At 43.4% G+C, this 14,522-nt stretch overlaps 1 protein-coding gene across 9 annotated transcripts in view; it reads left to right on the forward strand.

Annotated features, from left to right (window-relative positions):
- The window catches only part of KCND3 (potassium voltage-gated channel subfamily D member 3), a 280,666-nt gene that overhangs the window by 198,134 nt on the left and 68,010 nt on the right, over nt 1-14,522 (forward strand). For all 9 annotated transcript variants that reach the window (XM_081195186.1, XM_081195180.1, XM_081195181.1 and 6 more), the window contains exon 3: nt 10,676-10,838. In XM_081195186.1, coding sequence (XP_081051312.1) covers nt 10,676-10,838 — 163 coding nt within the window. The remainder of the gene's footprint in view (nt 1-10,675; nt 10,839-14,522) is intronic.

A 14,522-nucleotide genomic window follows, 5' to 3' on the forward strand; every position in this document is an offset into this window, starting at 1 on the left:
GTGCAACGTGCTGCATAGAAAGCAGGTGGGCCAATCAAGCCAAGAATTTGCTTACTCCTCTCACTTTCTCACTTGACTGCTTGTCAGTTCACAGCAGCTGCATTTGCATGGAGCAGCCAGCCCATTTCCAGCACATATCCAAGCTGTTGTGTATAAGGCTATATTGACATTTATTTCTGGTGCTTTTGCTCCTGTAGCAGTGCAACAGCACCTTGGAGTTGTGCCTGGAAGCTAATAGGGGCTTATGAACATGATTGAGCAAAGACTACCCCTTTGACTCCTCAGCATGATTCTCCTGAAAACCTTAGCAATGCCACATTCAGTTCAAAGTAAATGGAATGCAAATGGATGGATTGCTTCTGAATATTGTCAATTTCACTTCTTTTCAAAAGCTGTGAATTGAAATTGACCCTGTGTTTTGTTTCAACTGCTCAGGGGGAAAATGTGGCACTGCAGTGCTGGAGAAAGGAGTGCACAACCTTTTAAGATTATAACCTTATTTTGAAGGGGGTTAGTTCTAAGTAGACTTGCTTAGGCTTGCATTGTGAAATGCCTTTTTGCAGAAGACAAAAAGTATGAGAAATGGCAAGAATGCCATTATTTTATTTGCTTGGTGTGCTTTATAGTGTCCTAGATGAATGCTCATACACTTTAACAGTTCAGCGAGGGAGCAGTCAAACTCTATATAAAGTTTTTATTTAAAAAAAAAAAAACAGATAAAGGTACAGTCAAACCTTGGCTGTCGAACGTAATCCGTTCCAGAAGACCATTTGACTTCCAAAATGTTCAACAACCGAAAACTGAAAGCAGAAGCCTCAATACAATAAGGAAACTCAAAACGGAAGCTGCATAGCACGTTCAGCTTCCAAAAATTGTTTGGAAACCGGAGCAATTACTTCCGGGTTTTCGGCATTCGGGACCCAAGACATATGATAACGGATGTGTTCAGGAACCAAGGTTTGACTGTACTGCTGTAGTAGAAGGTGTTTAGTTTTGCTGTTCACTCATTAATTTGTTCAAAAGATTTCATCATAAGTAATGTCAGGGCTCTTCTCACATAGAAAAATTATTCAACCAATAAAACAGTCTAAAGTAATAAAAATTAAGATGAGTACTAAAATCTATGCCATGTGAACAGCATAGAACAGTCCACCAATTACAAATGGGTTATGCTGATCAGCAGTCCCCAAATGCCTTGATAAAGAGAGGTGTCTTCAGCTAGCTCAAAGCCCACACCAGGCACATTTTATGATGGGAGGGAACCCCATTTCCAGGAGGCTGCCACAGAAAAGGCCCTGTACCACAGTTATCAGCAGAACCAACAGAAGGGCTTCTCCTGCAGAGCTCTGAATACCAGCAAAGGTGTTTCTTCAAGTATTTGGGTCCCAGGTTGCCAGGGTTCAGCTGTCAACAGCAACACCTAGAAATATTGGTAGCATACAGGCAACCAGAAGTTTTGTAAAACCAGTGTTACATGGTTGTTATAGGATGCACAGTTCAGCACCCATTTTTGGATTCTCCTGGGAGACATGGCTATCTGGGCTCCCATGATGAGCTCCTCCACTTCAAAATTTATGTGTGTCGCACAGTTCAAGCTTGTGCAGCTGATTTTTGTTTAACTAGGGGTAGGGTGGGGTGGGGTGGGGTGAATCCTGATGGGGATGGTGGCCTGGAAGAGGGGACTTCAGCTTTTTATCCCCACAGTAGTCCTAACTGAAATCACACAACCCCTTGCCAATGGAAGCTGTCTTCCCATTGAAAATAACCAGTGCAGTATGTATATGATTTTGGTCAGGACGATGGTGGAGACAAAAGGGTTAAATATCCTGATTCAGCACCATGACACAGTTGTGTATGTGCAGCTGAGAAGTCAAGCCAGTGAGGGTTCCTACTGACCAGATCAGTGTCTGATCAGCTTGACTGCTGACGTTGGGTCTGAATATCAGGTCAAGTTTGACTCTTAGGGAAACATTACAGTACAAAGCTTCAGATCCCCTGGATGAAGCAATAAGCGAAGGCTTTTTTTCTTTTCTTTTTTAGAACTGGGGCACAAAAAGATTGATCAATTCCCCCCAGGATTATATTCATTGAAGTTAGGGTGCGGTGTCCTAACCTACAAGACTGCTCTTCATTTGCCTGCAGTGGTAGAACATTTTATGGCCTAGGCTGCTTTGATGTTGCTTTCTGGGCAAGTTAGGCCCTCTGGCCATTAATCATAAGATGCTCTTTTATCTCCCAGCAACCCTAATGAGGCTATTGATTAATTACTTAAAATCTGCTTTCACCAGAACTATTAGCTGGTTGGGTTTTCCTTTAAAAAAAAACTTTCAAGGTGATTAGTTGTCTTTTAAAAAATGAATTAATGAAGACTTCCGAGGTTCTCTGACTCCTGGCTGAGGGACCAGGGGGTGGAACACACATGGGTTTAGAATGCCCAATTAATGCTCATGAAAATACAATGTTTTTGATTGCTCGGCAATTTATCTATTATAAATGGGCTGTGAGGCTATTAGTAGTATTGGCACTATTGATCAGGGACAAAAACAAGGAAGCAGCTAGCAATTAATATTGTGCCAGCCAACCACAGATGCCACCAGTAGTGAAGATTTAGCAGCTATGGTCAAATACATTTCAGCAACACCCATTTTGGTTTTGTGGTCCAAAGTTTCATGTGGTCCAATGCATGTTTTTTAAAATTTGAAAATGTCAATTATTTTTGTAGGTATTTTTTCACAAAATTACACATTTTGGGGGCATCATTTCCTAAAATACACACTGCTTATAAGTGTTCTCTTAAAGCCAGAGCTGCCCCTGATTAGTACTCTCATGGTGGACCCCCTGATTGGCGTCAGAATAGCTCAGGTGCCCCAGAGACCCAGTTTGAAAATCAATGCTGGGTTTAAGAATTTGCTGCTTTGTGGCCTTTTTAAAATAAGTTATATTTCTATTCTCTATGGGTGTTACACAGTTCTAGTACTTCTCAGAGTAGACCCATGGAAGTTATTGGCCATGACTAACTTGGATTCACTTATGTGCATTGGTCTACTTTGAGTAGCAATTCCAACCATATATTTATTTGTTCCTGGATCCAATTTCAAGAGCACATACTACTGTGAGATTGGCAGAAACTACATATCTGCTTATGCAGAGCAGATTGTCATTTGCTCCTAGGAATATATAATATGGTCATGGCCCAATTACTGGGCCTTTCTTCTTGGAGGATAATTAGCTGACTGGCATTCAGAAGAGCAAGTTGGCAATTTTAACATTCCCTCAGGTGGATCACACAATGACGGATACTTTAGTTTTACGGTTGTGTTTAATCCATGGTTTCAGAAGAACCTTTAATGACCATCTACAGTGGAGACCGGGTTTTAGCTCATCAAGGGCTGATGTTTCCTTATGAGGAATTAAAACTACTCCGAATCAACTTGCAAAGGCTTTGCATTGTCATAATGTATGAATCAACCTGTTCTGCACCCACAGACGGCTTAGAAACTGAAGCCAAAAGGTAGGAGTGGGCGACAGAGTTATACAAAGTCACATTTTAATTACAGAGAACATGTTTTTGTGGTCTTGGCTTCAGAAGTTTTAATTGAGCCAGAAGGGGCATGACTATTCCATTATAAGTCAATCTTCTTTGATGAAGGAGTTAGGAAGCCACATGCTCATGCACAAAATTCAGTCAGGGAAGTTCCACTCTGTTGTCCACCTGAAGCAATGAATGTACTAGCTTGAAAATAAAACTGCTTGAGACAGGATGATGCTGAGTTGGTACAATCGCCCAAAGGCTACTCATCACATTTCAAGGCTGGGTCCACATATGAACCTTCAGCATTTTGTATCTGCCTCATCATAGCTGTTTTCACATGTGAATGCTCAAGCTCTGTGCTGTTCAGTGCAGTTAGCCCACCCATTCAGCTCCAGGTCATCCAATGCCAAGCAATCAACCTGTGAGTCAACTGGTCCTCAAAGTCCACACTGTGAAAATTGGGTGTTTGTTTTAATGCATGCAGCAGGGATGGGGAATATCACACCCAAATGTGGCCCTCCAGGCTTCTCTGCAGGCCCTTGGGATCTCCTCTGGCTCTGCACCTCTGGCATGCACCTTCTTCCCAGGCCATGCTCCTCACTAGCGCTGCATCGTTTTTGAGTGTTTTGGGGAGGGTAGACTGTGTCATTGAACTTTGATGATGCTTATTGCTTACCAGAAGGAAGGATAGAATGTGTAAATATGTAGAAACTAGCCTACTGTGCAAAGGTAAAATTAATGTTACCGGTAATTGTTCTGCCTACTTCTAGCCCTGTCCACCATTGGCACATGGCTCCCAGAACTTTTCCTAGAAGAGAATGTGGCCATCAGGCTCAAAAAATCCCCCTACCCTTGACATGCATAGTACATCTGTCTTATGCATTGGCAAGATCTTCCTCTGCCAGCTATCTTCACTGTTACAACTTTCCATGTAGACCAAGGAGAGAGAATCTGTGGCACTTCAGGTGTTGCTGGACTACAGTACCCATCATCCCAGACCATTGGCTATGCCAGCTGGGGCTGTTGGGAGTTGGGAGTCCATTGGCACCTGGAGGGCTACAGAATTTCCATAACTTGTAAGCTACGTCTAAAGGAGAGATAGTAGCAAACATTGTGACCGAGAATATATTAAGACTGGTAAATGCATCGACGGATGCACAGCTTTTTTATTTTTTAAGTGACTTACTATATCAACAGACTCCAAAGAAAATCCCAGAAGAGGTAGCTTTCATAGGTTGATTGGTTCAAACATTCTGGTGCATCCCTTGACTTTTTATCCCATGATTACTTGAGGCCGTATCCAGAGCTGCATGTGCAGAACTCCACTTGCTCATTAGGACTTCCCCTTCATCTCCTCTCCCTGAATGCTCTCTGGAGCAGATACTGAAGGTGTGCTAGGTGTGGGGGCTGCAGGGGAAAGTGGGGAAGGCAGAATTCTGCTACACAAGCAGAAGTCTGCAGTGCTGGCAGAACAGCAGCATTGGACACGACTCTTGATGTGTTTGAGGTGGCATCATACCCTCATCTGTGGTATGCATTTGTACTCAAGTGATGTTACAGTCATCAAATGATGAGTGCATGCATGCATGAACTAGCCCTGGTTGAAACTGAAATGGAAAGTAAATGATCTGTAGACTGAGCCGGTTACAGCAGACTGGGTTCTGCTTTGAGTACTGCAAAGAATTATTGGATAGCTATCAGTACCCACTGTAGCTCTCAGTCAAGCCTGTGGTCACCCTCACAACCCAAATGATCAGTATTTGGCTGTGCTGTGCAGATTGTATCAGAAGACTGTATGCTTGCTGCTCACCGCCCCCAATGCAGTGGGGAGAAACAGTTTCTCTTTTGCCAGCTTTCCGTTTATGTCCCCTCTGGCTGAGCCAAAGAATCAAACATCTGCTCTGCTGATAGGAAATTGACTGTGACATATGAGGAAATGGGTTAAGGTCCTCTCTCTCTCTTTTGCAAATTGTTTTGTGTTGTGTTTTGTAGCTGCAGCTGTTTCATGAAATGCCAGAGCATTAAATTATCTGCATTACAAATTTGGCTGGGGAGTGATCATTTAGAAGTCCCTCATATAAGTGTGAAAGTCTAGTTTGTGTTTTGGATACTTCTATATGAAGTTCATACAGCAATTGGCCAAAGCCATGGGCTTCTCTCTCCCATTAAAACTAATGTGTGGCCCTCCAAGCCAACCATCAACCATGTACTGTTTGTGGTTTGCAAAGTGATAGGGGAATGCATTGAAAATGAGGAATGAAGAAATGGGAAGATATAGAAACACCAGTGCTACTGGTCTGTTTCATATCATAACTATCTAGTCATTCATGAAAGCTCCTTCTTATCCGAGTATCATGCCAAACTAACCCTTTTGGTATTGAGTGGGTTTATATCTTATCCTTTCAAGCCTTGTGTATTCAGAAGGTTCACAGTTTATGTGCATGAATGTTCTACTGAGCTAAACCAATCAAAATGGAGCCTATACCAAACAATTGTTCTGTCCTCTGTAAACAGCAGAAAGCTTTTCAGTAGCACTCCGGGTTTGCAAGTTCAAATCCGCAGCATATGATTAATTTGATGCCTCGCCTTGTTTGGGAGCAGCAAAAGGAGACATCAGCTGAGGCAGTGTTGCTTAACAAGGGCTTTTAAACTCTCTTTGGAAAAGAGGGTGTCCAAAAAGTTAATAGCTGCAAAGAGTGTTTTATTGATCATAGCCATTGCAAGAGGCTTTGGTGCATTTGCCTTAGACGAATCCAGCCCAAAGCCTCTGTGTGGTACAATTAGGTTTCAGCTGATGATGTGTGAAGCATTTACAGAACTCTGAAAATTACACACACATACATTGAGCCACTCTCTCACACAGCTTTCGGGGATTCACTGGAAGCCTTTCTCTAGGGACAAGGTAGCTCAGCAGTCAAGAGCTGATCAGTGTCATGAGATTTTATTTTAGAGCTTTGCCCTGCCTGCCTTCCACTTTCACAGAAGAAGTGAAAAGAGCAAGAGACAGCAAATACAGACTTGGCGAGATGGTCTGGAAGAGTGGGCCGTCATTTTGTTCCATTGTGGAGGATTTTGAACAAATTCAGTTCAGAGATACAGATCTTTCTGCTTCTGGTGTTCCATTTTGATCAAAAGTAACTAGCTTCCTCTGCTCTCGTGCTGGCATGAAGCTCTTGGGCAGCATGTGTTTTAAAACTGGAGGCTCAGAGATGAATTTTGATATTGCTCCGTGGTTCCAAATTTGGGGCACTACCGTCCCCTTGGTTCCATAAACTCATGCCTAGTGCCATCTACCCTATAAAAAGCATTGTTCGGAATAATGGTTTGCACGACCCACTAAGGAGGATAATAACACAATAAATTCAAAACAGTAACAATTAAGTTCACATTTATTCTAAATCCAATTAAAATTATTTAGTTTAATTAAATCAACAAAATTAATGAACTTGATCCACTGATACCAACTGTTCAAAGTCAGATAGTCATCTCCAGTGCCCCTCTGCCACCCGCTTGCTTCTTAGCAGCCCTTGGGAAATCCCCTTCCCAGGGAATGGTACAGTTTGCTTTGGAAACCACTAATTTAGCTTGTTCCTAAAGGTGCTGAGAACATTTTTCCGCCGAAAGTTTCAATTTCAATTTCAATTTCAAATCATTATTATTTAGCTGAAGGCTATCATTTCCACAGAGGGGGAAATAGCTCATTCAAAGCATGATTAAAACAAAACAAAACAGCACAACACCCAAACGTCCACACTACACCAGTACACTGGTACCTTGGGTTACAGACGCTTCATGTTATTGACGCTTCAGGTTACAGACTCTGCTAACCCAGAAATAGTACCTCGGGTTAAGAACTTTGCTTCAGGATCAGAACAGAAATCATGCTCCGGCGGCGCAGCAGCAAGAGGCATCATTAGCTAAAGTGGTACCTCAGGTTAAGAAGAGTTTCAGGTTAAGAACAGACCTCCAGAACGAATTAAGTTCTTAACCCGAGGTACCACTGTACTAATAAACTATAGCACATAGTGAAATAAGCAAAATGCTATTTATAATTTAACCCAATAGTTTATCAGAGGGGGTTTAGCAACCCCCTGTAATCCGGCTTTTTATTTTTATTTTATCCACTTGCATTTTTCTGAATTATGCTGACAGTCAAGCTTATGAGATTCAGCCCATTCCTTTTTAATAAACAGAACTAGAAAACTACCTAGAACTATTATGGGTGCTATGGGTCTGGTTTTTCAGCAAAAATGCCAGTACAACACCTCATACCCAACCCCCTTTGTCCCCTAGCCTCTTTGCTATAAGCTTCTGTCTTGGGTGACCCTATAACCTACACAGGTGTATGCATGATGCAGAGGCAAAGGCAAAGGCAAAGGAAGCAGCCAGAGGTGGGCATGGCAAGCAGCAGCAGAGGGGGCTGAATCTGCCACCTGAGACAACAGCCTCTCCTTAATGAGTAGGTGGTCCCTGAATGTATGTCCAATTGAATTATAATCAGTATTCCCAGATTTGCAGCTATGCATATAAAAAAGCAAATGCAAAATTTATGCAAACCTATGACGCGGGTGGCGCTGTGGGTTAAACCACAGAGCCTAGGACTTGCCGATCAGATCAGAAGGTCAGCGGTTTGAATCCCCGTGACGGGGTGAGCTCCCATTGTTCGGTCCCTGCTCCTGCCAACCTAGCAGTTCGAAAGCACGTCAAAGTGGAAGTAAATAAATAGGTACCGCTCCGGTGGGAAGGTAAACGATGTTTCCGTGCGCTACTCTGGTTCGCCAGAAGCGGCTTAGTCATGCTGGCCACATGACCCAGAAGCTGTATGCCAGCTCCCTCGGCCAATAAAGCGAGTTGAACGCCGCAACCCCAGAGTCGATCACAACTGGACCTAATGGTCAGGAGTCCCTTTACCTTTACCTTTACCTATGACATCTTTTACCCTGTCTTCTTCTTCTTCTTCTTCTTCTTCTTCTTCTTCTTCTTCTTCTTCTTCTGATGCAGTTCCCTCTTTTTGGTGTCAACATCCCTTGCAGTTTGCACAAGGGAACTTCCAGCTCAACTTCATTCTTCTTTTTTTTATCTTATGCAAGGAAAGTATCACCAAAAATGCACTCCCTTTACATAGTTTGTCCTATTTTGTGAGCTACCAGAGCAATCTTTCATGCGTTCCTCTATGATGCTTTGGATAGGTGTTCCATGCCTCAGTTGAGATTCTCCTTGCTAGTACTATAAAGAGAACTCTGGCGGTTATTCCCTAATGAAACATACAGGGCAGCAACTGCTCTGGACTAACAAGTATGATTGACTGCCCTGGCTTACTGAGTGCCATATTACAGCTAAGGTAATTGGGATTCTGAATCCTGATTTACAGTTGAGCATGACACATTCCCCTATAATGCAGCACAGATGATTGGTCCTCTTTAATTCTAGCTGACTGGCCCATCAGTCATGATCCCAGCACATCACAGCACACCTTTTCAGGATTCTGAATCGTAACTGGGTACCATCTGTTACCACGCTGAAAGATATCACCTTGGATTCAATATGTGTTTATGACCTTAGGGGTTCATATAGTTCAGTGTTGCACTCTCCAACACTCCAGTGTGCAAGCAGCCGTTAGAAATGATGCAGGCATGTCCACTACTTAGATCTGTGGCCCCCAAACTTTGGTCCAGGGATCACCAGTGTTGTGCTACCTTCATTCAGGTGGTCAGGTGGTCCACAAAGTGTCCAAAAATACAATTAGGAATCACACAGCATCTAGGACTGTGAATTATAATTGCTGCAACAGACAGAAAAGGCATTAAATGGTCTGCCAAGACTCTCAGCAGCCTTCAAGTGGCTCGTGAGGGGGAAAGAAGTCAGAGAAACACTGAATTAGATAATAGCTGAAGCACCTGCATATTGTTTGAAAGATGGATAATCAGGACAACAATAAACAAGGAAATCACTAACTTTCAATCACCTTGGCACAGGTTTTTTTACATTTGCAACATCAATAGAACATGGCTTTAGGCCTCCGAGAGCACATGGTGATTTATGGAATGACACTTTTGTTTAAAAGCTGAAAGGACTTAAAAGTTAAATGTAACCAAGTAGGCATATGGTGCTTCTGTGGGGGCTGGGATTGTAAAAAAAAAAAATATCAGCTGTATATGAATCACTTTTCATGAATTATGTATATTGCAAACAAAGAAAAAACAATGAGGGGAAAACAATGTCATGCAAAACATGAAATCAACTTGTGGGGTTTCTTTCTTTTTTTGCGAATAGGTAGGTCCAGGATGGCTTGGAAGAAAACCAGGTAAAACTGAAACAGCTCATCCATCAGCATGTGATTGTTATGAATGTAAAGTAAGCAGACTTGGTCCACAGTCTCATCTGTCATTTTCACAGAGCTCTAGATTGCTTTTATGCACTGAGCCACAGGGGTTTATTCTACCAAAGTGCTACACTGAGCATCTGATGAAGGAGGCTGTTGCCACAATAAACCAGTGAAGGTGAGATCTAAATAGCATTGCAGAGACTTTAGGGCAGATGCAGTGGTGTGTATATCTCCCCTCTCCCTTGTGGTGCCCAATAGCCTGTACACACACACACACACACACACACAGCCCAAATTCAGGGGATCTTTAGGAATTATATAAACATTGCAAGACAAGCATGCAAGACAATGAGAGCTTCTTCTTTTTTAAAAACCAATGTAAATTGCAGATACAGAACTCCCAGTCTGAATCATGATTACAGCTGGGGAGAAAGAGTTTAAACTCCTATTTCCACACACACAAACATGTTAACGTCCTAATCGTCATAGGGACCCCTGAACTGGGAATTTATACAAACAAGACTGTGTCGTTGTTTAAAATGTTACTGAGTAGCCAGTCATTTTAATGATTTTATTTTTAAGGGTTTTGTTGCTGCTGTTGCTATTTGCCATCATGATGTTTTGCAGGAGGGTTCTATAGAAATACTTTGATGAAGCATTAAATGTATGAAACCAAAGGGGTAAATGCAAGAGCGAACTACATGATTAATGCCCCATGTCCTAATTTCAATTTACAGCTGGCTGACTTTGCAAATGTCTCATCCAATCAGCTTTGCCCTAATGCTGCCATCTTGTTTTGTTGCTTTCTCTTTCACCAGTTATGGAGACATGGTGCCCAAAACGATTGCTGGCAAGATATTTGGCTCCATTTGTTCCCTGAGCGGGGTGCTTGTCATTGCTCTCCCAGTCCCAGTTATTGTTTCCAACTTCAGCCGGATCTACCATCAGAATCAAAGAGCTGACAAGCGACGAGCACAAAAGGTAAGAGGCAAATGACTGAAAGCGATGCTGCATGTTTGGATATCAATTCTGATGCTGCTTCACTGATCCTGGCAAGGTCTAGCAAAACAGCTATGGGGGGGTACATTTCCCTAGGGGGTTCAAGCCCAATTAATTTGATTTTATCCCCAAACAGAGTCTTAAGAGTTTGCAAGAGCTTCCCACTGGCACACACACTATACAGGCAAAATACATCATCATACCTATTTTATCCTCTGACCTTCTGCCACCCCAGCACCTCACCATCTCCCCATCCAACCATAGTCCTTGAAATGCAACTTTAAAAGGTAAAGGTAAAGGGACCCCTGACAATTAGGTCCAGTCGTGACCGACTCTGGGGTTGCGGTGCTCATCTTGCTTTATTGGCCGAGGGAGCCGGCATACAGCTTCCAGGTCACGTGGCCAGCATGACTAAGCCGCTTCTGGCGAACCAGAGCAGCACATGAAAACATCGTTTACCTTCCTGCCGGAGCGGTACCTATTTATCTACTTGCACTTTGACGTGCTTTTGAACTGCTAGGTTGGCAGGAGCAAGGACCAAGCAACGGGAGCTCACCGTGTTGTGGGGATTCGAACCGCCAACCTTCTGATCGGCAAGTCCTAGGCTCTGTAGTTTAACCCACAGCGCCACCCACGTCCCACCATCTCCCCATCCGACCATAGTCCTTGAAATGCAACTTTACTCAACCCATTTTCTCTGCACCTATTGGAACCCTCCTTATACCTTATATGGGCATGTTTTGCACTTCAGTGGTCAGCATTAAGTTCCCCATGACTGGTGCTTACCAGTTTTGTAGTCAGGCTGCCCTCTTGCATACATGATACTATTGTCACTGATAATGAGCCCTACAGAAATTGCATGGCAGAAGTTACCTCACTTCAGCCCAGTAAACTTTTTTAAAAAACGGGCCTCACTTTAATCACTTTTTAAAAAACACATGCACTTTAATCACTCAAGAATGGCAAGATCAAGTGAAACATTCAGGGGCCATCACAGATGTCGAGTTGGAAAATGCTGTTCACTTTGTGTCAGACGTAATGCCTTTCAGTGGAGGCTGTTCACACATTCAGTTCCTGAGTGTTGCGTAGTCAGGTGATATGAAATCATGTGATGAGCCTAATTTTGTGAACTAGTTCTAACCAGCAGCAGAGCAAGCCGATTGGGCGCCTGGAGTGGTACATGTAGCCCTACACCCAGGGGCGGGGCCAGCCTCACACAGGGGCACCACAGGGCCTCCGAGGAGTCTGCCTGCCTCCTCCCACTCAGCCGCCCTACACCTGAGGAGGAGGCAATGGGCGGACTGTTTGGGGGCAGCATGGAGCCTGCGGGCACTCAAGCCACCGCGTCACTCCCAGGAGAGACGTGTGGCTCGAGCACACTGCAGGCCCCATGGTGAGTGCTGCCCACCATTTTGTCACCCCCCCTAGTGGGGACACCCAGGGTGGACCACACCTACCACACCCCCTTGCTATGCCCCTGCTTCTAACAGGTGACAAAGTGGAGCCATGAACCTGTCAGCTGTAATGCCTACTTATGGCATTTACTTGTGCAAGGTCTATAAGCAAGAACATCTTCAACCCTATCAGTAGCGGCAATTTTACTACCATACATTGGATGGAGTTCTGTAGATGAGCAGATATAGTCATGGTTTGAGAGAACTGGTTTTGAGAGCTGTGTGGATTGATGTATAACAGGAGAATAATGACTGATGGATTGATGGATTTTCATAACATTTACTGTATATACCAGTAGATTATAGAAAACTTCAAAGCAGATCACAAAAAAATGCCCATAAAATTATCGCTGAAAACCATACCACCATAATTTAAAGCATACATAAAATTACAACCACAATAGAATAGACTAAAATAAGTTAAAACTCATGCATGTGACCCATGTCTTAGTCCTGCAGTCAGGATGGCTCCAGGCTTGAAGGGGTCTCTGGTGGGCCCTGTCCTCCATGAGCAGACTTTGGTAGGCCTACCTGCCATTGGGGGGCATCAGCCCTAGGCCATGCATCTCAGGCTCTATTCCTTTCCTGGGTGTTTTTTTGTTATTGGCTGTTGAGCTTGAAAAAAGCCTATCTTTTCACAGGGCTGAAGGGGAGCAGTCATTTTGGGCATGTAGCCCTAATGCATAACATTTTGTTCAAGGCCCACCCAAAACAATTTGCTGCCCGAAGACAGTTCCCCCAACTCCTCTTCTCACATACACAAGCCAACCCTTCTGGCAGTTGACTCTTGCTTCACCACTGGGATAGCATCTTCCGCCTCAGCTGTAGGCTACCTGAGAGGATGCAGGACAGGCCATGTTGCTTACAAATCTATGCTCTCCAACAGAAGGGAATTGCCAAATGGCTCAGGAGCCATGGCTGCCTTCTGCATCAGCAGCCTGACACAGTCACCTCATTCTGTCCAATAGTAGGGCTGGCCCATTCTGTTGACATACAGGGTTTAGTAGTGTTCCTGTCCCTGCCCACTCGGTATACTTTGAAGACAATATCAAACTTTAAAAAAAAAAAAATCTAGTTGGTAAACACTGATAACTCCAAAGGTCTACAAAAGCTCTTTTTTCCCCCAGCAGGAGTGAACATTAAATAATATTCACAGTAAAACTGAAAATAAAACAAAAGGCAGCTGATGCAACTGTCTAGCATTTTTAATCCTCTGGGGGGAAATCTCTGGTAATTGACTTTCTTCTAATTAGCTCTAATAGCACCTCAGCAGCTCCTTGTCTTTCCTAGAAAAGGCTAAAGCAAAGCTATTGCACATCACAGTGCCTGATGGTAAGTCCAAGTGACAGGTGGAGCGACACGAGCCATAATAAGCTGGTGCTGTTGTTGTTTTTTCCCCGCAACAAAGAATGAGGAGCAATCTATTATTAAATATGTAGTTTATAAACACAAAAAGGAAACAGCAAATGGAAATGACGGAGCTGTAAGGGAAGGGGAAATAAATAAAACATGAGCCTGCTTCCTTGCATCTCACTCACCGCCTGATGTGAGTTAAAAAAAAAAAAAACTTTGGATTTTAAATGGAGCCTTCTAGCAGCCATTATTTTAATTATTCCACTCATATCCTACTCTTTCTTTAGAAAGAGCAGCTTACGTGGCTTAGGAGTTCCAGGCCACGTACCTTGGTTCTCAAACTTAATCTGTTCTGGGAGTCTGTTTGACTCCTGAAAATGTTCAAAAACCAAGGCGTGGCTTCCAATCAGCTGCAGGAGCTTCCTGCACTCAAGCGGAAGCTGCATCGGATGCTTAGCTTCCGAAAAACATTCGCAAACCAGAATACTTACTTCCAGGTTTGCAGCATTCAGGAGCTGATTTGTTTGGGAACCAAGCCATTCAAGTTCCAAGGTACCACTGTACTGACCAGGTGAAGACCCACTTAATGCTTGTATCCAATGTAGTACTGTACTAAGTAAATGTCTGATCTTCACACTTGCACAGTGGGATTTTCCCCCTTCTCCTCCCCACATGTGTCACCAAAATTTGATCTGGGCTTTCCCTCAACATTCTAGAGTAGATTTGGTGAGGCTGTGGGGCACACATAATGGGAGAAGTGGGAAGCTCCTGATGGGAGAGTTACTTGGCACTACACTGGATACAACTTACTTGTACTACTTACTAGATTACTGCAACATGTTTTATGTAGGGCTGGCTC

The sequence above is a fragment of the Podarcis bocagei genome (genome assembly GCF_964188305.1).
Source record: "Podarcis bocagei genome assembly, chromosome: 5".
In the NCBI taxonomy this organism is placed as follows: Eukaryota; Metazoa; Chordata; class Lepidosauria; order Squamata; family Lacertidae; genus Podarcis; species Podarcis bocagei.